Source organism: Chiloscyllium punctatum, chromosome 11, assembly GCF_047496795.1.
Source record: "Chiloscyllium punctatum isolate Juve2018m chromosome 11, sChiPun1.3, whole genome shotgun sequence".
NCBI lineage: Eukaryota > Metazoa > Chordata > Chondrichthyes > Orectolobiformes > Hemiscylliidae > Chiloscyllium > Chiloscyllium punctatum.
Window position 1 is genome coordinate 44,658,227 of NC_092749.1, and position 25,203 is coordinate 44,683,429.

Consider the following 25,203-nt stretch of genomic DNA (forward strand, 5'->3'; position numbering starts at 1 on the left):
ATCAACAATAAACCGTTGGCCGGTGATCCGGAAGCAGTTCCGCCGGAACCGGAGGTTGGCGGCATTTGAGCCAAGATGGCGACTGTTGTGCGTCGTCTCCGTGCCGTCTCCAGGGGCAGATCGTTATTCCGGTTGTACCAGGTAAAGTTTGACTGTTTTTTTCTTCTTTTGCACACCCTCCCCTCAATCCCCGAAGTTTCTGTGATGGTGTTTCGTCAGTCAGGAAGCGGTCAGCACGTAGCGTCCTCGAGACCCCGCAGGAAAAGGAGAGGTTCGGTCCTGTATTAGTGGTGCTGGAAGAGCACAGCAGTTCAGGCAGCATCCAAGTAGCTTCGAAACCGACGTTTCGGGCAAAAGCCCTTCATCAGGAATAAAGGCAAAGAGCCTGAAGCGTGGAGAGATAAGCTAGAGGAGGGTGGGGGTGGGGAGAAAGTAGCATAGAGTTGCAGTGGGAGAGGGATTCCCTGAGATTCTTGTAGAGAGAGGAGGAAAACTTCTTCAAGGCAGGCATCCTTGCAAGAGGATTCGCAGTAGGGCCACGCTTCAGGCTCACTGCCTTTATTCCTGATGAAGGGCTTTTGCCCGAAACGTCGATTTCGAAGCTACTTGGATGCTGCCTGAACTGATGTGCTTTTCCAGCACCACTAATCCAGAATCTGGTTTCCAGCATCTGCAGTCATTGTTTTTACCTCGTTGATTTTAACCCTACTGCGAATCCTCTTGCAAGGATGCCTGCCTTGAAGAAGTTTTCCTCCTCTCTCTACAAGAATCTCAGGGAATCCCTCTCCCACTGCAACTCTATGCTACTTTCTCCCCACCCCCACCCTCCTCTAGCTTATCTCTCCACGCTTCAGGCTCACTGCCTTTATTCCTGATGAAGGGCTTTTGCCCGAAACGTCGATTTCGAAGCTACTTGGATGCTGCCTGAACTGCTGTGCTCTTCCAGCACCACTAATACAGAATCTGGTTTCCAGCATCTGCAGTCATTGTTTTTACCCCGAGGTTTGGTCCTGTCGCGCGGATCGCTGAGCAGACCGTCAGAGACAAAACGTCGCTTGGTTGTTGGTGAGAAGGACGCTGGCCGTACAATCTTTCATGGATGCTTGGCCTTTGTGCACCACTGCACCATGTCCTCGATGTGACTGCACTGGTGAAGAAACTGTTACACGTCTGCTAAAATGTGCCTTTGCAAAGAATGTCTGGCAAGACATGCAGTGATTTTTGTTGAGGTTCGCCCCGAGCAGTTCTGTGATTCAGTACTGTGTGCTCTACAGGCTGTTTTCAGGGACTCTCACTGAGGCAAGCATTGACTGTGCCTGGAAGACCACCAACTCGGTGAAAGACAGTCTTCATTCTGCCTGAAACTTGTTGATCTCCCAGGGTAAAGAGTTGACCGCAAGCAAATGTTGCAGTTTGGTATGTTCAAGGTCCAGCATTAAGTGCTGAAGGATGCATTAAAGCCAAGGTGCAGTGGGGAACAATCACCATCTAAGGTCCTTCTGCTGAAGTGTAAACTGAGGGTCTATTCAGTTACTGGATTAGTGGTGCGGGAAAAGCACAGCAGTTCAGGCTGCATCTGAAGAGCAGTAAAGTCGACGCTTCAGGCAAAAGCCCTTCATCAGGAATACAGGCAGAGTGCCTGAAGGATGGAGAGACAAATGAGAGGGGGGTGGGGGTGGGGAGAAATTAACATAGAGTACAATAGGTAAATGAGGGTGGGGATGAAGGTGATAGGTCATGGAGGAGGGTGGGGGAAAGGTAGCAAAGAGTACAATGGGTCGATAGGGGTAGGATGAAGGTGATAGGTCAGAGAGGAGGGTGGAATGGATAGGTGGAAAAGAAGATAGGCAGGTAGGATAAGTCATGGGGACAGTGCTGAATTTGGAACTGAGTTTGGAAGTTTGGAACTGGGTTGAGGTGGGAAAAGGGGAAATGAGGAAACTGTTGAAGTCCACATTGATGCCCTGAGGTTGAAATGTTCCAAGGCGGAAGATGAGGCGTTCTTCCTCCAGGCGTCGGGTGGCGAGGGAGCGGCAGTGAAGGAGGCCAGGACCTCCATGTCCTCAGCAGAGTGGGAGGGGGAGTTGAAATGTTGGGCCACAGGGCGGTGTGGTTGATTGGTGCGGGTGTCCCAGAGATGTTCCCTAAAGCGCTCTGCTGGGAGGTGTCCAGTCACCCCAATGTAGAGGAGACCGCATCGGGAGCAATGGATACAATAAATGATATTGGTGGATTTGCAGGTAAAACTTTGGATGTGGAAGGCTCCTTTGGGGCCTTGGATGGAGGTGATGGAGGAGGTGTGGGCACAGGTTTTGCAATTCCTGTGGTGGCAGGGGACAATGCCAGGACGGGAGGGTGGGTTGTTGGGGGGCGTGGACCTGACCAGGTAGTCACGGAGGGAACGGTCTTTGCGGAAGGCGGAATGGGGTGGGGAGGGAAATATATCCCTGGTGGTGGGGTCCATTTGGAGGTGGCAGAAATGTCGGCGGATGATTTGGTTTATGTGAAGGTTGGTAGGGTGGAAGGTGAACACCAGGGGGGTCCTGTCCTTGTTATGGTTGGAGGGGTGAGGTCTGAGGGCGGAGGTGCGGGATGTGGATGAGATGCGTTGGAGGGCATCTTTAACCATGTGGTAAGGGAAATTGCAGTTTCTAAAGAAGGAGGCCATCTGGTGTGTTCTGTGGTGGAACTGGTCCTCCTGGGAGCAGATATGGCAGAGGCGGAGGAATTGGAAATACGGGATGGCATTTTCACAAGAGGTAGGGTGGGAACAGGGACCCCACCCCTCCAAACATAACAAGGCTTCCCACGTGGTTAAAGATGCCCTCCAACGCATCTCATCCACATCCTGCACCTCCATCCTCAGACCCCACCCCTCCAACCATAACAAAGACAGAACCCCCTTGGTGCTCACCTTCCACCCTACCAACCTTTGCATAAACCAAATCATCCGCCAACATTTCCACCACCTCCAAATGGACCCCACCACCAGGGATATATTTCCCTCCCCACTCCTTTCCGCCTTCTGCAAAGACTGTTTCCTCTATAACTACCTGGTCAAGTCCACGCCTCCCAACAACCCACCCTCCTGTCCTGGCACCTTCCCCTGCCACTGCAGGAATTGTAAAACCTGCGCCCACACCACCTCTATCTAAGGCCTGAAAGGAGCCTTCCACATCCATCAAAGTTTTACCTGCACATCCACCAACATCGTTTATTGTATCTGTTGCTCCTGATGCGGTCTCCTCTACATTGGGGAGGCTGGACACCTCCTAGGGAACATCTCTGGGACACCCGCACCAGTCAACCACACCGCCCTGTGGCCCAACATTTCAACTACCCCTCCGACTCTGCCGAGGACTTGGAGGTCCTGGGCCTCCTTCACCGCCACTCCTCACCATCCGACGCCTGGAGGAAGAACACCTCATCTTCCGCCTCGGAACACTTCAACCCCAAGGCATCAATGTGGACTTCAACAGTTTCCTCATTTCTTCTTCCCCCACCTCAACCCAGTTCCAAACTTCCAGCTCAGCACTGTCCCATGACTTGTCCTACCTGCCTATCTTCTTTTCCACCTATCCACTCCACCCTCCTCCCTGACCTATCACCTTCATTCCCAACCCCACTCACCTATTGTACTCTATGCTACTTTCTTCAACCCCTACCCTCCTCTCATTTATCTCTCCACCCTTCAGGCACTCTGCCTGTATTCCTGATGAAGGGCTTTTGCCTGAAGTGTCGAGTTTACTGCTCCTCGGATGCTGCCTGAACTGCTGTGCTTTTCCAGCATCACTAATCCAGAATCTGGTTTCCAGCATCTGCAGTCATTGTTTTTACCTGGTCTATTCAGTTAGCTGACCACGTTGTCACAATGTATGTAAATAGTATGCTGCATGAATAAGAAGTGCCTTTGTTTTTGCAACTGCAGGAAATGTCAAATTCCAATGTTTGTTTTATTTTGATATGCAATGACTGTACAAAACTACTTTAGTAGCTGTGAGCTTACAGAAAATTTTTTTGAATGAAGTATGTTTTTGAAATTAAAAAATCATTATCTCTCTCCATAGCCTTAAGCACTGCTGACCTTCTAACTATATTTATTGACCTCTGATTGACTGACAATTAGGAATTACACCATCTTCACAAACATAAAACAAAACTGTAGATGCTGGAGTTTTGAAGTGTAAACAGAAATTGCTGGCAAAACTCAGCAGGTTCGACGGCGTGTGCAGGTAGAAAGCAGAGTTAACATGTCCACTCTGAAGAAGAGTCACCAGACTCAATGCTAACTTTGCTTTGTCTCTACAAATGCTGCAGACTTGCTGAGTTTCATCAACAATTTCTGTTTTTGACATACATAAACATCTTCAAGCTGTTCATCTTCCATAAGAGCAGCAGAATAATACTCTTCTGCTATGTTTCCGGATTTCCATATTCATCAACAATATCCAGCTGCTATTGATTGGTGTCTGCTTCAATCAGTTCTTTGAGAATAAAATGTTCCACTTGAGCATTACACAATATAACTGTGATGAGGATATTGAGTCATTGTGAAAATTAAATGGGGATATTTTCTGTAATTTATGCTATGAATTGGTCAGATTGTTCATTTTCATAATTATACCACTTCTTTTGCTGTTTGTCTTAAATCTCTGATGTTTCATCCTCTATCAACAATCACTGGTCATCTAGTCTACCCCCTCACTTTATAACTTTAAAACCGTCGATCCACATAATCAATTCAGCTTTTGTGAAACAGCCAATATTTCTTTCCTATTTGTATTTTCTCATAACATCCAAGTGAATTTGTAATGTATTGCACCCTCAATATCCTTCTTGTAATGTGAAACCTAAAACTGTATGTAGCATTCCAATTGTTATCTCACTAAGGTTTTCTATCTTTTCACCACTTTGATCGAAGCTGAAAATCACACAACACCAGGTTATAGTCCAACAGGTTTATTTGGAAGTACAAGCCTTCAGTGCGCTGCTCCTTTGTCCGGCATCTTGTGCGGCATGATCATAGGACACATAAATTATAATAAATCTCCAAGAAGATCGTGCATATTGACTTGTTTACTATAAATTCCTGTCCTATGATCTTGCCCCACTAGCTACCTGATGAAGGAGCAGCGCTCTGAAAGCTTGTACTTCCAAATAAACCTGTTGGACTGTAACCTGGGGTTGTGTGACTTTTAACTTTGTCTACCCCAGTCAAATACCTGGCACCTCCACATCTTGATGTTTTAAAATATTTATGCCCCTTCTGTGGCCTTATTTGAATGTTGTTTGTAATGTACTCCATGTTATTCAACATCTCCTTTGCTGTGCCCAAATGTACCACTTCATATTTACATTTGCTACTCTTTTGCCCATTCTACTATATTTGATTTGTAATGTTGACCTTCGAATTATTAAGATTTCTCTTAGTTCAATGTGATCAAGAAATTTGGACACATTCCTAACTCTACATCCGTTTACTCAGTTGACATAAGCAGCTCCAGAACAGAACTCTGGGAAGGTGCTACCTACTACCAAACATTGTTGGAACTGGATTTTGTTTTTTATTTTGGTTGAGGTAAAAGAGGTCTGATCAATAGTGTGCCCACTGTTTCATCTTAGTGAATCAAACATCAGATTTCATTCGTGGACATCCGATGGGAAGGCAGCCATGCAGCAGTGCAAAGGGGATGGATCTCCATGCGCTTCTGGAAATATTGGCTGAAATATCATGCAGCTGTGTTTTATCATAATTATGATTAGGTGAGGATGGATAAAGACTCCCCTGTTAAGCCATTCCTTGTTTGACAGTAACAGCTGTTGGCTTTAGAATTTATAGAGGATGTATATTCTAATTCTTCTGTGTTTTGAGACAATGAAGACTTTATTCAGACAGGTTCCCTTCACCTCTGTTCCCCAAGCTAAAAAAAACGAGGTAATGCAACACTATTCATATGATCACATGCATTTGCCTAAGCTTGCACACACGCACAGAAGTAGAATTGAAAATCCATGAAAGTTAAAGCAAGGGAGTTTACGTTTAGCTGGACCTCAACTGGTCTTGACAAATATTGACTAGCTGTTTCTAATTATTATCTCTTCATCTTGACAAATGTATGTTTGAGCACACATTAAAAATTGACCAACTGAACCCTCCGAAGACTCCATTCCTTAGATCAATGCCAAATCTGTTTCCAAACTGTAAAAGATCAATTACTATACCTTCTGGCTGAAATCAGCTCTCAGACCACATAGATCCTCTTCACCCATTTCTGTCAATGTAGGTATGGGAAAAGATTCTGAAAAGTATCGTGCTCAATTTAAGTATGATTTGTGGCCTTGCCAAAGTGCTCTAAAGCAAATTTCTTTTCTTACATCCCAGCCTTTTCTCAGTTTGATTCCATACACCTCCAAAACCTGCTCAATCCAATGCTCTAATCATACACATTATTATCACTGATAAGCTGAACCTTATTGACTGTTTCTGAAGAAGGGTCACTAGACTCAAACATTTTCTCTTCACGTATACTGCCAGACCCGAGTTTCTCTAGCAATTTTTGTTTTTGTTTCAGATTTCCAGCTTCCACAATTCTTTGTTTTACAACATGTATCTTGATGCCTGGCCAAACTGTACTCCTTTGTATGGTGCACATTTATTCACATTAGTCTTCAACAAACTGTCTGGTATCTAGAACCTAATCCTCTTTACCTCCAACATCAGTGGCTCGCCCTTCAGCCAGTTTGGTTTTGTCCTCTGGGACTTTTTTTGGAAACCACACCTCATTGCTTTCAAATTTCCAACACTTAATAGTTTTGATGCCGCTGAAACCATTTCTTACTGCTTAGTGTTCACCATTTCCTCTTTTCCTTTTATCATTCTCAAAAATATCTGTCGCCCTGGAAATGCCAATTATTAGAATGCGTGCAGTTGTTGTAACTGAATCTCCAAGGACTGTCTTTATTGAGGGAGATAATGTAACATTGTTGAAGTGCTATTGTTTGAATAAAGTTCAATTCTTCAGGAAGTTAAAAAATATATATCTTATACCTCAGATTCTTTGATAAATGTATATGAGTAACTTTTTAAAAGAATCGCTTTGACTTTCAGGCTAATCGAATTCCAGCTTTGAATTATGCCAGCCACAATATGATAACCGTACCCCTTTGGTAAGTTCATACCTTTCAGCTGACTTCAGAATAAGAATGTTTCTATTCATATTGTTTTAGAAAAGCTGAGATAAAGAATTCTTAATATGTATTTATGCAACACACATGATATTAGTATAGAGTATTTGGAGATCAAACCCAAATTCAGGGAGACACTGGAGATGGGGGTTTCAAGGTGGTTTACTCATTTAAAGGTTTTTTAAAATGTGTCTGTATGTTCAGTTGTCATTAGTGATATTATGACAACGGATTAGGTGGAATCACTGTGGAAGAGTGTGATGCTGGAAAAGCACAGTCGGTCAGGCAGCAGCCGAGTAGCAGGAGGTTTGACATTTCAGGCATATAAACCCTTCATCACTCTGCTCAGGTTTTAAGAACACCTGGGTAAATATCAGGAATGAAATTTTCAGTAATGTCTTATGTTTATTATGTTTCTGCTGTTTGTAGTTAAACTTTCTCATACTCATATAGTCAAACAAATCAATAGAAATAAAATGTATAGTGTCATTGATTTTTAAGAGGGCACAGAGATACCTGCTTTAAAATTTAAACATCGCCTGCCAGTTACCTAGTAACTCGTGCATTTTCCATGGCAATGCTCACTAGTTAGTCCACTTGCCAACCAATCAGTACTCTCCTCTCGTGCAATATAAATGTTTGCTTTCCCTTTGAAGTAATGATGTTGCTAATTGGCTAGGTGAATGTGAGATGAAAACCTTTGATAAAATATGTATTTTTCCCAGCAGTACTCAGGTTCTGTACCAAATATCAAATGTTTATGCATTAAATAATAGCCATCTGACCTGTATTAATGGGTTGAAGAAGTTGTTGTCATAATGATATTGGTGAAGCAATTGAGAGACATAGATTCAATTTACATACAGTTTAATAAAATCTGGAATTGAAAGCTAATACCAGTAATGGTAACCATGGTAATTATTATCGATTGTCGTTTTTTTTTAAAAACTATCTAATTCACTAATGCCCTTCAGGAAAGGAAATCTGCCATCCTTACCCGGTCTGAGCTCTGAGATTTCGGAGCCACAGCAATGTGGCTCTTAACTCTTAACTTCTCTTTATAATGGCCTGGAAAGTCACTCAGTTCAAGGAAATTGGGGATAGGCAAAAAAGGCCTGTTAAAATACCAGTGATGCCTACATCCAATGAAAAAAATTTAAAATAGTATAATTATGTTGACAGTCTGTCCTAATGATGTTGGATGCATATAACCTATTAATATTGCTGGGTACATAAAATGCAATGTGTGTAGTAATCAGATTAGTTCTGATCGTTATTCACTAATTGTATTCATGAAATGTAAGCATTTCTGCCTAAGTCCACAATATTTGCCCATCCCTATGGTGGTAAACTAACTTTTTGAATCACTGCAGCTTTTGGGATATAAGGACACCCACAGTGCTGCCCTTTTTGTAGTGGTTTGATACAACTGAATGGCTTGTTCAGCTATTTCAGAGGGGAGTTAAGAGTCTGGAGTCACATGTAGGCCAGACCATGGAAGGTAATCAAATTTCCTTCCCTAAAGAATATTAGCGAGCTTAATGAATTTTTACAACAATTGGCTGTTACGTGGTCATTGATTTTAAAAGGGTCCCAGCGATGACCTGTCTGTTTTAAAATGTAAACATCGCCTGCCAGTTAACTATCAATTGGTGCATTTTCCATGGGAATGCTAGGCTAGCCTTGAATTCAAATTTCACCATCTACTATGATGGGATTCGAACATTGGTCTGGAATTTTTCTAATCCAGTGACATTATCATTTTTTCTCCCTATATTTATTCATTGTATATTTAAGTTTGCTGGTCCACTTCTGTTCAGTCATGAACACCAGTTTTTAATGATGGCCTAACATGACACTGGCAGTGCTTTGAATTCAAAGGAATTGAATTAGGCTTTTTCATCTTGAAGACTGTTGTTTCTGAACAATGTGCTGTGTATATTTGCTATTTGTAAAGACTGGATATTGCCCAGTTCCTGCTGGGGGCTGTCTTGCTTCATTATTGGAGGAGTTGTGAATGAATACATGATGGCACAGGAATTTTTTTCTTGTGTAAAAGTCCCTTTTCTGTCACCAACTCTCCTGTCATTCTAGATCAAGCAATATTAACTTGCATTTATATATTGCATTCAATGTACTGATCCAAGGCATGTAATCAGACAAAATTCGCAGAGCCATAGCTGTAAGCTATTTGGACATGCGTTCAAAAATTCGAAAGTGGTAGGTTTTAAGGGCCATCTTAAAGGAGAGGAAGTCTTGAGAGCTCTGGAACCACTGGGGGAGCACAGGAAATCACAAGAAGGCAGGTGGAGGATTGCATAGATTTGTGGCTTGTAGGGTAGGACAGGGTTACAGACTTGGGTAAAGCCGATAAAGAATTTGAGGATGATAATAAAATTTATGGTTGCTTAACTGGGAACAAATAAAAGGCTCAAATGCGATGGGTAAACAGGAGTAAGAATACAGGCTTATGGAAGATTGGAAGCCACAGAGAAACTTATTGAAAAATATGAGTTGGGAGGCAATGCAAGCATGATTTCTTTGTTCGTAGTAGCAGATGAGCTGATATAGGGGCATAAACAAGCAATATTACTAGGCAGAAGTAAATTGAGAGAATATGGAATGGGAATATCACACTGGGCTCAGAGGTCACCAAGATGGTGGTTTTAATTTTGTTCTATTCACTCATGGAATGCTGATGTTGCTGGCTGGGCCAGAATTTATTGCCCATCCCTAGTTGATCTTGAGAAGGTTTTGTTTTTGTTTCACTTTCTGTCCCTCAATATAAGTCTGCCCTGTCACACAACATTATTAGGGGAAAATCATCAGGAAGGGCTTTTGCCCGAACCACCGATTTTCCTGCTCCTCAGATGCTGCTTGACCTGCTGTGCTTTTCCAGCATGAGACTCTCGACTCTAATCTCCAGCATCTGTGGTCCTTACTTTTGCCAAGTTCTTTTAACATACAATTTGCTTTAGGCACTGAGTTTAAAGCAGTACACAGCAAAATTCTGTGGGGCTCAAATCATTAACTGTTTGGTGCACACTCTGCAATTTGAATTTCTGTACTAAAGCTAGTCTTAAGGTGAAGGTGCCTCTTATTGTTATTTCAGTCTCTCCTTAGTTTTCAATGTGACAGGCCTCTCAGGTATAAATAAATCTTGCTTTAAACTGCCCTTCCCACACTTTTGTTCATCTTTTGAACTGCTGCAATCCATTTGGTATAGGTACGACTACGCTGTTGTTCAGAAAGGAGTTTTGAGATTTTGATGCAGCAGCACTGAAGAGATGGTAATATATTTTCAAGTCAGCAGACATTAGTTTAATGGTATTACCACTAAACTATTGCCCCCACTACCACTCTCGCTCCAGTTACAGGCTCCACCCCCACTCCCAGCTCCACCCCTACACCGGGTCCTAGCTCCCAGCCCTGCCGAGTTTTCACCATCCCCCTCAGACCTTCCACTTACTGAGGACGAACGATCAGTCCTCAGTCCTTACTTTTATCCCCCTCTGTCCACGCATCAATGAATTTAATACGTATCGTGACGTTGAACACTTTCTTTCTCCGCCTCCGAGCTTACTTTTACAATCAGGACTCCTGCCCACCTTCTGAGGACCCCTTCACTGGCCTCCAACACACTCCATCCACCTGGACGCCCCACACTGGCCTATTACCTGCCCTCGACCTCTTCATTTCCAACTGCTGCCAAGACTTTAACCGCCTCAAACTGTCTACCCCCTCCCCATTTCAACCTCTCACCTTCACAACACGCAGCCCTCCACTCCCTCTGCTCCAATCCCAACCTCACTCTCAAACCAGCAGATAAAGGGGGTGCAGTGGTAGTCTGGTGCACTGACCTCTACACCACTGAAGCCAACTCGAAGACGCCTCCTCTACCGCCCCTTCGACCGTGACCCCATTCCCCATCACTAAACCATCATCTCTCAGACCAGACAGAACCTCATCACCTCAGGAGATCTCCCACCCACAGCTTCCAACCTCCTAGTCCGGGAACCCTGCACCGGCCGATTCTACCTCCTTCCCAAGATCCACAAGCCTGACCACCCTGGCCAACCCATTGTCTCAGCCTGCTCCTGTCCCACCAAACTCTTCTCCACCTACCTCGTTACTATCCTATCCCCCCAGTTCAGGAACTCCCCACATACGTTCAAGACACCACCCACGCCCTCTACCACCCCCAAGACTTCCATTTCCCTAGCTCCCAATGCCTCATCTTCACCATGGATATCCAATCCCTCAACACCTCCATCTGCCACGACCAGAGCCTCCAAGCCCTCCGTTTCTTCCTCTCCCAATGTCCCCAACAGTACCCTTCCACCGACACACTCATTTGTTTGGCCGAACTGGTCCTCACCCTTAACAATTTCTCCTTCAAATCCTCCCACTTCCTCCAAACCAAAGGGGTAGCCATGGGCACCCGTATGGGCCCCAGCTATGCCTGTCTCTTTGTTGGCTATGTAGAACAGTCCATCTTTCGTAGTTGCACCGGCACCACTCCCCACCTCTTCCTCCGCTACATTGATGACTGCATTGGCGCCACCTCGTGCTCCCATGAGGAGGTTGAGCAGTTCATCAACTTTGCCAATACATTCCTCTCTGACCTTAAATTTACCTGGACCATTTCTGACACCTCCCTCCCCTTCCTGGACCTCTACATCTCCATTAATGATGTAGACTTGAAACTGACATTTTTTACAAAACCACCGACTCCCACAGCTACCTGGATTATACCTCCTCCCCACCCTACCTCCTGCAAAAAATGCCATCCTGTATTCCCAATGCCTCCGCTATATCTGCTCCCAGGAAGACCAGTTCCACCACAGAACACACCAGATGGCCTCCTTCTTTAGAATCACAATTTCCCTTTTCACGTGGTTGAAAATACCCTCCAACGCATCTCATCCACATCCCGCACCCCCGCCCTCAAACCCCACCTCTCCAACTGTAACAAGGACAGAACCTCCCCTTCCCCCCCCCCCCCCGGTCCTCACTTTCCACCCTACCAACCTTCGCATTAACCGCATCATACGCCGACATTTCCGCCACCTCCAAATGGACCCCGCCACCAGAGATCCATTTCCCTCCCCTTTCAGCTCAGACCATTCCCTCCATGACTACCCGGTCAGGTCCATGACTCCTATCCAGCCACCCTTCCGTCCTGGCACCCTCCCCTGCCATTGCAAGAATTGCAAAACCTGCGGCCGCACCACCTCCCTCATCACCATCCAAGGCCCTAAAGTAGCCTTCCACATCCAGAAATCCGTGTCATTTATTGTATCCGTTGTTCCTGATGTGGTCTCCTCGACATTGGGGAGACTGGACGCCTCCTCACAGAGCGCTTCAGGGAACATCTCTGGGACACCCACACTAATCAACCACACCGCCCAGTGGCCCAATATTTCAACTCCTCCTCCCACTCTGCTGAGGACATGCAAGTCCTGGGCCTCCTCCACCGCTGTTCCCTCACTACCCGACGCCTGGAAGGAAGAACACCTCATCTTCAACCGCATGGCATCAATGTGGATTTCACCAGTGTCCTCATTTTTCACCTCCTCCTCCCCCCCCCCTCCCCACACCCCCTCCCAACTTACCCCAATTCCAACCTTCCAGCTCGGCACTGTCCTCATGACCTGTCCTACCTGCCAATCTTCCTTCCCACCTTTCTGCTCCACCCTCCTTTCTGACCTATCACCTCCATCCCCACCCCCATTCACCCATTGTACTCTTTGCTACCTTCTCCCCAGCCCCCCGCCCCATTTACCTCTCCACTCTGGAAGCTACCTGCCTCTATTCCTGATGAAGGGCTTTTGCTCCTTGGATGCTGCCTGACCTGCTGTGCTTTTCCAGCACCACTCTGATCTAAACTCTATTGCCCCAGAGACCTATGTAGTGCTCCGGGGATTAAAGTTTGACACTTGGCCTTTGATAGGTGTTGCACTAATGTCCTTTAGGGGAGGAAACAGCCGTACTTACCTGGTCTGGACTATGTGTAACTCAAGCCCACAGCAATGCAATTATCTCTTAACTGCTCCCTGAAATGGCCTAGCAAACCATTCAGTTGTAACAATAGCTACAAAGTCAGAAAAATGAAAGAAACTGGACGGTCAACCTAGCATCAGCATAGACACTGGAAGCAACAAGGGCAAAAACAGCCCTGCAATGTGCGACTTACTGACATCTTGGGGTTAGTTGGAGAAAGTGAAGACTGCAGATCAGAGTTGAAGAGTGTAGTGCTGGAAAAGCTGGTCAGGCTTCATCTGAGGAGCAGGAGAGTTGACGTTTCTTCCTGATGAAGAGTTTATGCTCGAAATGGCAACTCTCCTGCCCCTCAGATGCTGCCTGATTGGCTGTGCTTTTCCAGCACCACACTGTTTGACTCTTGGGGCAAGTGCCAAGATTGGGAGTGCTTTCTTACAGACTAGTCAAGCTATTGTCTGATATTATCGTAGATATGATTCCTTGAGTATGACAATGTCTCGGGCACAACCATCACTATCTCTGGATATGATGTGTTCCAGTGGTGGTAGTACAGTGGTATATGTAGAATCATAGAATCCCTACAGTGTAGAAATAGGGCATTTGGCCCAGCAAGTCTACACCGAACCTCTGAAGAGTATCCCATCCAGATCCATTCCCCTACCCTGTTACTTTACATTTCCCCTGACTATTGCACCTAACCTACGCATCTCTGAACACTATGGACAATTTAGCATGGCCAATACACCTAACTTGCACATCTTTGGACTGGGAGGAAACTGGAGCACCACACAGACACAGGGAAGATTTGCAAACTCCACACAGTCGCCTGAGGCTGGGATTGAACCTGGGCCCCTGGCACTGTGAGGCAGCAGTGCTAACTACTGAGCCATCATGCCACCCACTGAGCTGTGGGTGGCGCTGTGGGATTGTCCCACAGGCTGACAAGCAGGGAGCAGGCTGGGGAAGGGGCAGGGAAGGTGGATTCAAGTCCCAGCCCTGCTGCAATCCCAATTCATTAATACTGCAAGAGGATAGTGATTTTCCCCTAATGTTGTGTGACAGGGCAGACTTATATTGAAGGACAGGGAGTGAAACAAAAACAAAGCCCATGCCCACTTAACAAAACCAAATGAGTGCCTCCTACTGGATTCCCTTCCATCCAGCCCTCTTCAAACATTCCCCTCCCCCAAAGAAAAAAATACATAGTTGGAAGGGAATTGATCTGGAATCTTCAACGTGCACTCTGACCACTATGATGTCTTATGGCATTAGGTCAAATACAGATGAGGAACCCTCCTATTAACTATGATGTATTTCCTCCCATGGCTGATGAATCCATGTTGACCAATAGTTGGAAGAAGCACTGAAGGTGGCAAGGGTGCAGAATGTAATCAGGTTGGAGGATTTCAATGTTCATCACTGAGTGGTTCAGCAGCGTGACTGATTGAGTTGGTTTAGTCCTAAAAACCACCAAGAGTGAGTGAGGGAACCAACAAGAGTGATAAATATACTTGATCTCATCCTCAACAATCCCATGTTGCATCTGTCCATGACAGCATCAGTGAGAGTGACCAGTGCACAGTCCTTACAGAGACAAATTCCCTTCTTCACACTAATAACACCTTATGTTGTGTTGTGAGGCACTGTCATCATGCTAAATGGGACAGACATTGAACAAAACTAACAACTCAAGATGGGCATCCATGAGGCATTGTGAGCCATCAGCAGTAGCAAATTATACTCCTGCGCAATCTGGGGGGCCCATCATATCCCCCACTCTACCATCACCATCAAGCCAGGGGATCAAACCTGGTTCAATGAACAGTGTAGGAGGGCATGCCAGGAGCAGCACCAGGCATTCCTAAAAATGAGGTGCCAACCAATGCCAAACACAGAACAAAGTAATCCTAGAACCAACTGATAAGATCTAAGCTCTGCATTCCTGCCACATCCAATCATGGATGTTGTTAGACAATTTAAACAACTTTGGAAGAGGAGGCTCCACAAATATCCCCATCCTCAATGATGGCAGTGCCAAGCACATCAGTGCAAAAGGCAAGGCTGAAGAATTTGCAGTAATCTTAAGGCGGAATTGCTGAGTGGATGATCCATCTCAGCCTGTTCCAGTGGTGTCTCATGTCACAGATTCCAATCTTCAGCCAATTCAATTCATTCCAACTGATATCAAGAAACGGTTGGAGGCTCTGGATACTGCAGAGGTTATTGGATCTGATGAAATCTTCGAATAGAACTGAAGACTTGGGCTCCAGAATTTGCTGCATCCCTAGCCAAACTGTTCCAGTTTTGCCCTCAGTCAAATAGTTTAATACTTTTCTGGGTGATTTCTGACTTTTGGACATGCACTGCTTCAGCACCTGAGGAGATGCAGAAGGTGAACGTTGTGCAACTATAGGTGAACATGCCCATTTCTGACTTTATGATGGAGGGATTGTCATTGATGTTTGGGCCTAGTACAATCCCTGATACACTCCTGAAGAGATATCTGAAAGTCTGAAAATTAAATGTATAGATCACACGAGTGGATAAATTATCTATGTTCTTTTTGATTTCAGTAATGATGATATTCTGTTGTCGGTAAAGCAATGATTGTTTTCCCTTCTTTTGATCTGGTGAACCTGGATTTTTTTTAATTAGGACATTTTCTTTTGAGTTTTCTTGGTTATTTTTGTCTTTCACTCACCAGTGGGAAGGCTGAGGACAGATATTTTCAGTGGAGGTTTCTGGTCTCTCTTCACTAACATTTGAACAAACTGCAACTGGACTAATTCAAGTGCTGTTGTCAGGCAACATTTCCTCAGAAGTTGGCTCAGTGATGTATCAATCTCACTACTCGAACAGCAACAATGTCTTAAACAGCTAAAAATGTGCACCACTTAATATTTTGCAAAAAACACTCTTGGTATTCTAGCTATATAGCAGTCCAGCTTCTGTTTGATTTATAATCCCAAAAGAAAAATATGTGGTCCTTTACTCTGCAGTTGTAACTTGAAGTATGGTTCAGTTTTTGTAAAGTTCAGATGTTGTGTGTACACAAAGTTAATAATTATATAATACAATATCTTTATTTAACAGTGGTAAAAGGCCTGCATTGATGCTGTCAACAGGAATCTATATGAGGTGTCCACATTATAGCACAGCTCCTCTGGTAAGATTTCCAGCAAGTTTTTGTAGTTGTTTGGTGCTTTACTTAGTCTATAGAATCTGTCCTGTATAATTTTAATTAGAGTCTGTTGATGGGGAAAAACAAAAGTCAGAGCTTTTGTCTTCCAGTCATCAGACAGATGCAGGAATGTCAAACTTCAAAGGGAGCAACAATTTATACTGCATAAACGAAGGGTGATGATTGGTTGTTGAAATGTTGCCCTGGAAAATGCACCAAGAAACTTGTTCCCCAGACTTTTACTAATTCAAAAAAGGTACAATGCCTAGCCATGGTCCATTTTACAGTAGAAGACAGTTCCCTGTGTTTGTGTATCTCTAGCTTATTTGCAGGTGTAAGTGAGCCATATTGTACACAAGCTGAAAACTGTTGCTGGAAAAGCGCAGCAGGTCAGGCAGCATCCAAGGAGCAGGAGAATAGATGTTTCGGGCATAAGCCCTTCATTCCTGAAGAAGGGCTTATGTCTGAAACGTCGATTCTCCTGCTCTTTGGATGCTGCCTGACCACCTGCGCTTTTCCAGCAACACATTTTTCAGCTCTGATCTCCAGCATCTGCAGTCCTCACTTTCTCCATATTGTACACAAGGCTGATAACCAATTCAAAATTATCAGTGTAATCTATGGCACATTCAGGATTATTAAGTCTGCACCCTTCTGTCCTGTCGTGTAAATTGTTCTTCATTTAGCAATTTGGCATTCTTGCATCTGTACTGATGAATATAAGAGGAAAAGCTTTGACAATGTTTTTTTTCAAGCAGTATTCAAATTTTATGTTACCAAATAATTATTAGTTGATTGTCATGAAATCTAGACGTAAAGTTCAAATATAACATCAATCAAAATAGAATTTTTAAATTGTACATTCATCATAACCTATATATGAATGATGTTATGAGAAACAGAAATATGTGAGAACCTTTTCAGAAAATGCTGAGTTTGAGTAGAAATATGAATAATACCCTCTGTATTTATAACAATGTATCTTGGGCATGTACATCTGTGGAAGTTACGACACAATCAATTCAGTAAGTCCATCCCAAAGTTACCTTTGATGTGAAGAAATAGCATACCACGTTTTCCCACCATATTACCAAAACCTTCATCCAAAAATGAAAAATCAGAGGGAATGTAGGTTCCAACCCTGCTTTGGGAAGCCGTGTTTTGAATTTCTTCCTCTGGTGAGAAGCACAAAAACTACATGCACTACACTAATTAATATCCTTTTTAGGGTTTATATAGGCTCAGAATTTCCCCTCTGGTTTTGTATTCAATATTTCTAAAGACAAGTTTTGAGATTATCAGTTTGAAATACTGCCTTTAACACCTGTAAAGCTATGTCCCCATTGGTCTGTCTTACCAATATTCCTTAAATTTCCTAAATTGGTCTCATCTGCAAACTTCAAAACAAATATCTTTAAATCTTATATCCAAATCATTCATATTTACAGTGAATAGTCTTTAGACATAGATGGCAGAATAACTTTAATGACAGTTTATTATTATTTTAACTTTAATATTTTCAGTTTATTGAAAATCATTTTAGTTTGCAGTCATTCTGGCAAATGTACAAGTAAGAAATCTTTATTTGTTCAGTTTTCAGTACCCGTCAATGCTTCAGAAATCACCCATTTTGTCAGACTAAAACTTCACATAGTTATGAAGCTGTTCTGCAGGGTTGATGGTGCAACTTTTAAATAAGTTAATATAAAATTCTGCTGATGCCTTACCTGCTTGTTTCCAGTGTCTTGGACAAAGTTAGTTTCTCAGTTAACATTACTAAAATAGATTGACTTTTTTATTTGTTGGAATCATGGTATTTACAAATTTACTGTTGTCTTTACCTAAAAGACTCTGAATACATTTCAAAAGTAATTCATTTTCCGCAATACATTTTTGGAATATTCTGTGGTATGAAGTGTGCAATATAAAGAAGCAGCTATAGATGATTAAAACATTTTCTAGTTGCCTCTGTTTGCTTTGTACTTTATATATCGTGCAGATTTAAATCTGTCATGTTTTGAAATACTTGCTCCTTTGAAACTGAGACTTTTCACTTTAAAGAACTTGTCTTTGTAATTAATTATTTTGTTTGGATGCTTTATGAATTTGTTAATGCAGGTAGCAATAACAGATGAGCCTGATGCCCTATACAGGAAGATTTCTGTGTTGGTAAAGGGCCATGATAAAGCTGTACTGGATAGCTATGAATATTTTGCTACACTTGCTGCTAAAGAGCTGAATATCACTGTTAATAAAGTGTAAGTACATTGTTGTTATTACAAGCAGTATTTTGTATCTTTTAGGATTTAATTTGTCAAATGGATTCTTTTCAAAATTGCACTTGCTTTCCTTTCATTCAAACACGCTACAATGACTCAGGCAATAAATCTTCACCCTCCAATTCTTGACTTTTCATGAGTGGGGAACATTTCGCCCATTGTGTCTGTCCAGACATCTCATGATTTTGAATGCTCCATCAAACCACCTCTCAGCCTTCTCTTCTCTAATCTATGTTCATAACTGAAATCACTCATCCCTGGAGCCATTCTTATAAACTACTTTTGCACTCTCTCCAGTGCCTTCACATCCTTTCTGAAGTACAAGGTACAGGATTACAATGAGAAGCCAGGACAATGGCACACAGTGAGCTACTCATTTGGACAGCTCACATAATCATTTGCTGAATGGCCTCCTCCTAAGCTCAAACAATTCTGTCATTCTGATTCTCTGATTTTTAAATATCTTACAAGCAGTATGTCTGTATTGTTTGATTTTGTGATTTTTTTTTTCTTACCTCATCTCTTGATTTAGCTCTTTTGTTCAAGTTTGGATGAAGATGAATAAAGTTAGGAGCTAAGTTGCTCTCACTGTCCTCAAATGAAGCGTCAGTGATCAGGCTAGATATTTTCTGATTAACCTGTTCAGAGATGTTATTATACATCTGTGATGCAGATGGACTTGAATCTGGGTCTCCTGGCTCAGAGGTAGGGACATTACCAATGCACCACAAGAATCTCAATAGTGATCAGGTTACTGCTCTGTGATTATCACTTGACACTGGCCATCACAAGTGATTTAAGACTAAGAAGTTGGCAATTGCCCAATTAAAATTGTCAAGCATGACAAATCTGTCACATTGTTGGATAGGCACCAGTATAATTGATGTACTGGAACCTTGGCTAGGGTGTAGCTGGTGCTGGAGAAAATCGTCAAAGTTCATTGTGCTGCTTTGAATTACTGCTCAATATACATGACTACTGATTTGCCAGCTGAAGGAGCACAATTGGTGATGATTAGCAATGGTGTTTCAGAGTCTATGTTGAGGAGCCCCAGGGTGACTCCCTGTCAATTATATGCCACTATCCGGTCATCTCTGCAGGGTTGTCTTCACCAGTGGGACAGGACATACCCAGGGATGGTGATGGAGCATTGGATTAGGGTGCACATTAGGTTAACACAGTGGCTAGCACTGCTGCCTCAGCGCCAGGGACCTGGGTTCAATTCCAGCTTCAGGTGATTGTCTGTGTGGGTTTCCTCCGGGTGCTCCAGTTTCCTCCCACAATCCAAAGATGTGCAAATTAGGTGAATTGGCTGTGCTAAATTGTCCACGGTGTTCAGGGATGTGTAGGTTGAGTGCTTTAGTCAGGAGTAAAATGTAGAGGAATGGTTTTGGGTGGGTTGCTCTTTGGAAGGTTGGTGTGGGACTTGTTGGGCTGAAGGGCCTGTTTCCACAGTGTAGAGATTCTGTGGATCTAAGGTTTAATTTGGTGAATATAATGGAGTAAGACTGTTGGATGGTTATTCTGTGGAACAGTGCTCCCAATTTTGGCTCAGACTAAATAAGGGGCACTTTGATGAGTTGATAGGACAGGATGTGCCATTGGTGTGGACATACAGATGAAATTACAGAGTGTTCAGCATTATTCTTCCCGATTTTTTCCGAGCAGTTAGTTATAATTGAATGACTTGGTAGACCATATCACTGGGCAGTTAAGAAACAATCACAGGTCAGGCTGGCAAATCAGACGTGCTTTTACAATCCAGTAGTTTCCTGGTGACTATCAGACATACTAGCAGTATATCTTTTGTCTGCTTTGCCATTTTTGATACTTTATATGCAGGTCTGGAACATTGCATTTGTAAAATCAATAAAGTGAAAATCAAAGTCTTTTTTGGGAAGTTGATTTGATTTTTTATGAAATAAAACTTTTTTTTTAGGTATGAACCTGTAAAGAAAATTGATAGAATGACACTTCTCAAATCTGTTCACATTTTCAAGAAACACAGAGTACAGTATGAGATGCGAACATACTACAGATGTATAGAGGCAAGTAAAAAGCAAAATATCAGAAAAATCTGGGATGTAAAAAAAATCCATAAAATTTTAGCTAAGACAGAAAACATTCCAATTTCAAATAATTTTGAACCATTCCATGGAATGAAAGTGAATGTAATTTTTGTGATTATATCAAATTCTGTTTCTCTCTGGTCATCTTTTCACTTACTTAGAGCAACATAATTGTTTGATCAGAATTTTCAATTCCCGCACAAGGCTGCATTTGGGGAAATTCTTGGCTGAAACTCAAATCAGGAATGTCTCCTTTTGGGTTTGGGTCGGGAATCTGCGGGACACATTTGGGAATGAAATAGCATGCACTATTTCTCACAATGCAGTTTTTTTCACAAATTTAAAGACCAGAATTTTGAACTTTTTCATTGACTTAACAGTTCCTCTGCTGTTCTAATGAGTTTATCTACTTGAGCATAACTATATCTAATTTTAACAATCGCAAAGGACACTGATAGGTTCCCTGAACCTATCTAAAAGGGTGCTTTACTGCTCCCAAAAATTCCACAAACTTTAGACCTTCTCCAAGGTGTAAAAGTGCACAAGATATGTTTTAGACATGCCAGTTAGCAGGAATTGGATCTGAGTGAAGATGACTGCATTTTAATTTGTTGCAGAAATTTAAAGTTTGGAACTTTCTTCCCCAAACACTTAAAATCTTGATCTACTGATCACTTTAATTCTGATTTTGATCGTTTTTTTGTTAATCAAAGGTACTAAGGGATACAAAACAATGGTGGTTTATGAAGTTGGGACACAGATCAGTAATAATCTCATTAAATGGTGGAAAAGACTTGAGAAACTAAATGTTTATTCATGTTCCTGTATTCCAGTATGATATGGCTCCTTCTACAGCTTGCTGATATGTTTTAATGGATGCCTGGAAGTACCCTCAACCCAAGAATTAATAAAAATGTATCAGTGGCTAGGGCAGCATTTGTTACCCTATCCTAGTTGCCCTTGAAAAGGTGTGATGAACTGTTGTCTTGAACTGTGCAGTTTATGCGCTATAGATAAACCCATAATGCCATTCGGAAGAGATTTACAGGAGTTTGACCCAGTGACACTGAAGGCACAGCAATATTTTCCAAGTCAGGATGGTGTGTGGCTTAGAAGGGAGCATGCATGCAGGTGGAGATGTTACAATGTATCTACTGCCCTTGAAGATCCCCTTCATAACATGTAATTCTAAACTACACTCAGAAGGAACATCCACGGCAGAGATGTTCCTTATGTTCATGGTCATATTCCTTATCTTGGGTGGGAAACTGCCTTCGTTGTCAACAGCAATTACTTTAATTGCAGAATCCAACCCATCATGTCTTTTATCCTACCCTGCTCATTAGAGATTCTCGTTTACTCATCAGCCTGCTTGAGTTGACTCTCATTCATATTTTTAATCATTCTTGTAGGCTAAAGAAAATGGACAAATTCAGTCATGTTTAGAGAATGGTAAATGACAATTGTGATTAATAGGCCCTAATAATTGCATCTCACCCTTCTCTCCCTTCCTTTATGGCAGTTTTACTCTGCTCTTCAAAGATAGTTCAGTCAACTTGAATGCTCAATTATCTCACACCCAACTTAGTTTGTTATAGTTAAAACAACAACCAGTATATTTAGTTCAGTCAGTGAGACGTTTGCTATGTTTTGGAATATTTCTAAATGCATTTAGCCAACCTGTTCTCACATTCCATTATCGAACTACAGTGCCTAACTTTGAATGCTAACACATCTCACATTTTCCATTCATATCCTACCAAGCGTTTCGTTAGAATTACACTTAATGATTAATAAAAATGTGCTGTGATTTCTGGCATAAACAGCTGGACAGGACATTCTCTAATAACAATCCAAGTGTGAAATTTCTTGGTGGTTGATATGTGCAAAGGTAGACTTGCTGTTTATTATAGTGAGTTAAGATTATCTGCAGTTTGAGGTTCTAGCTGCGACAGCCTCGCTTTTTCAATATCAAGGAGACCATGTTTCATTTTCTGCAGATGTAATCTTTAATTTTTTATGCAACCCTTTTTCATTTTATAATGTCACATACCCACAGCTGACAAGAGAACAGGCAGCCTTACTAAGTATTTTTAAGTTTCAGTTTTTACTCAACTGTTGAAGCATATCATAGCAGGCAGGAAAAAAAAATCCTCAATTTCTTCCCATTTAGGATAACTGCAAGTATGTGGTTGATTGACTTCTACCCATCACAATGTTGTGACTGGAAATTTAGTAAAGGTGTCCTTCTGTGATGTTACTTTACTATACTATGAGATTCAAGCTCCAAAGTGCTGCTTCCAAATGCATGTTGTTCACCAGTCAGTTTCCTTATTTTTTGTCAACAGGTCTAATAATCAGACTTTGTTGTCTTTTGTTAATTAATTTTTATAGTTTTTCTTAGAGGAGCAGATCATACTGTTGAGGTGCCCTCAACTCCTTTTAAAAATTCTTCTTTTGGGGAAAAATACTTTACTGGTGCCTAATACTTTATGTAAAACATAATTGAATTGAATGTATCACATGAGGGTGGTTTAGAAATCTTGCTTGCTGTAAGATTGAAGAATTTCAGCTTATTTTTAATGCTTTTTTTTAACTAGCTCAAACATTTAACTGGAAGCTCTGCCAATGTGTACTTGGAATATATCCAGCGTAATCTTCCAGAAGGTGTTGCAATGGAGGTGACCAAGGTTAGTCTTATATTGGTACTCATACAGTTATGTTTTCTGTCATGTAAATCTTTAATTTAAGAAATTTCTTCTCCTTTTCAGACTTTGATAGAAAAGCTACCAGAACATATTAAGGAACCTATTTGGAGAATTCATTCTTCTGAAAATGAAGGCAAGGCAGATAGTTAAAGTCCATGAACATTCTCCTATAACTGTTCATTGTATCTATTTTAAAACATCTTACTAAATGAACTCTTGTCAAAGTTTTTCACTTTTATGTTGGAATATCTGATCTGTGTATCCTAAAATAAATTTTTTTAATAACTTTGCATTTCCCTAGACTTACAGGCAGCACCTGTTAGAGCTCCTAAAGCACAACAACTTGGGGTAATATATTGGAAAGTAATGAAATGTTTAGGCATTTGTCCAAGTAACCTGAATTAGAAATGACTAAAAATCAACAATTAGTTGTTTGCAACTAACATTACCTAGACAATAGTTCAGGGGAATGACTAGAGATTAATGTGGTGAGGGGGGGGGGAAGGGGAGGAATTGGTAGAATAACTTGCTGGCTGCACTGTGTGGCACAGGTTGGTGCTATGCAAGTATAACTACAAAATCAGAATGTCTCATCTCCAATGTATTATTTATAATAATTAGGGTTTCTATTGTTAGTCACTTGGTATGTGGACTTTGTTTTGGTCTGTAACTTCAGTGTACTTATGGAAATTGCCCTTTTGACATAACTGGTAATTGGAGGAACTAACTCCTATATAGCCACCATGGTGGATGTTAAATGCAACCTATGTGGAGACATGAGACAATATGTTTTCAGAGGCAAAGCAATAACTTGAAGTATACATTAAACAAGATGCTGGGTTCGTGTGGATTAGCAGGGACAGCTAAAGGCTCAAATATATAATTCCTTGAAGATGCATATAAAACAGGATAAAGCCCCAAATAGTCAATAGTATCCCCAATATTATAAATAGGAGCATAGTATCTAAACAGGAATTTATAAATTTGTGTAAGACAATGGCTAAGCCAAAGCTTCAGGATTCTATGTAAATTTAGATACACATAGAAAGAACATAATCAAATAACAGAAATTCACCCAGTTGATACCAGTTTTGACAAGCTAGTCATATTACAGTATGTGCGTGACTATTTTCATCAAAAGGAAAGACAAATAAGGGCTGATGCAATGTATAGAAAAACGCCATTAAAAAAAATTGATTAGGAAGGAGTCAATTTGGAAGTGATTAAGATTTTTTTTAAAAAATGGAGTATGGTTGGCTACCAAACCTTTGCTATAGTAACTGGTTGAGCTAGAGGTCTTTATACTTTGTGAAAAACTGGATAACTGTTTGAAGTGGGAGATAACAGCAAGACAGTACAAATGTTCTTTAAATCACTTAACAAAGAACGAACAGATATGTACTCTAAATAGCTTCTGTGTTGTAAATCTTTATGTATCGCTGCTATGCCTACAGTAGTATTTATTTTGCCAGTTGTCTTTTTTCATTCATTCTCAGGAAATGGTTATGATGTCAAGGCCAGCATTTCTTTCGTACGATCTAATTGCTCTAAAAGATTGCAATAGCTTGAGAAGGTTTACTATCAGTCAGTTTGACAAACTAGGCTCTGTCAGAAGGTAGCTGAAAAACAATGAGTTTGGTGCGTGGTTGGAGACATTAAACTTTTCAAAGGCCAGCTTTTTATTAAAATAATGAGGCTTTATGTTCACTCTTTACTGGTGAGTTTGTCTTCTTTGACATTTCTAGAGTTTGATTTAACTGAATTGAACTGAAAGAGAA

General features: G+C 41.9%; 1 protein-coding gene across 1 annotated transcript; it reads left to right on the forward strand.

Moving 5' to 3' along the window:
- mrps10 (mitochondrial ribosomal protein S10) lies at positions 1 to 25,132 on the forward strand. Its single transcript, XM_072580704.1, has 7 exons — positions 1 to 141; positions 7,109 to 7,167; positions 16,282 to 16,354; positions 18,488 to 18,627; positions 20,588 to 20,696; positions 23,318 to 23,407; positions 23,489 to 25,132. Exons 1-7 carry the CDS (start codon positions 76 to 78, stop codon positions 23,573 to 23,575), a joined length of 624 nt encoding a protein of 207 aa, XP_072436805.1. The 5' UTR covers positions 1 to 75; the 3' UTR covers positions 23,576 to 25,132.
- Positions 25,133 to 25,203: the final 71 nt, after the last annotated feature.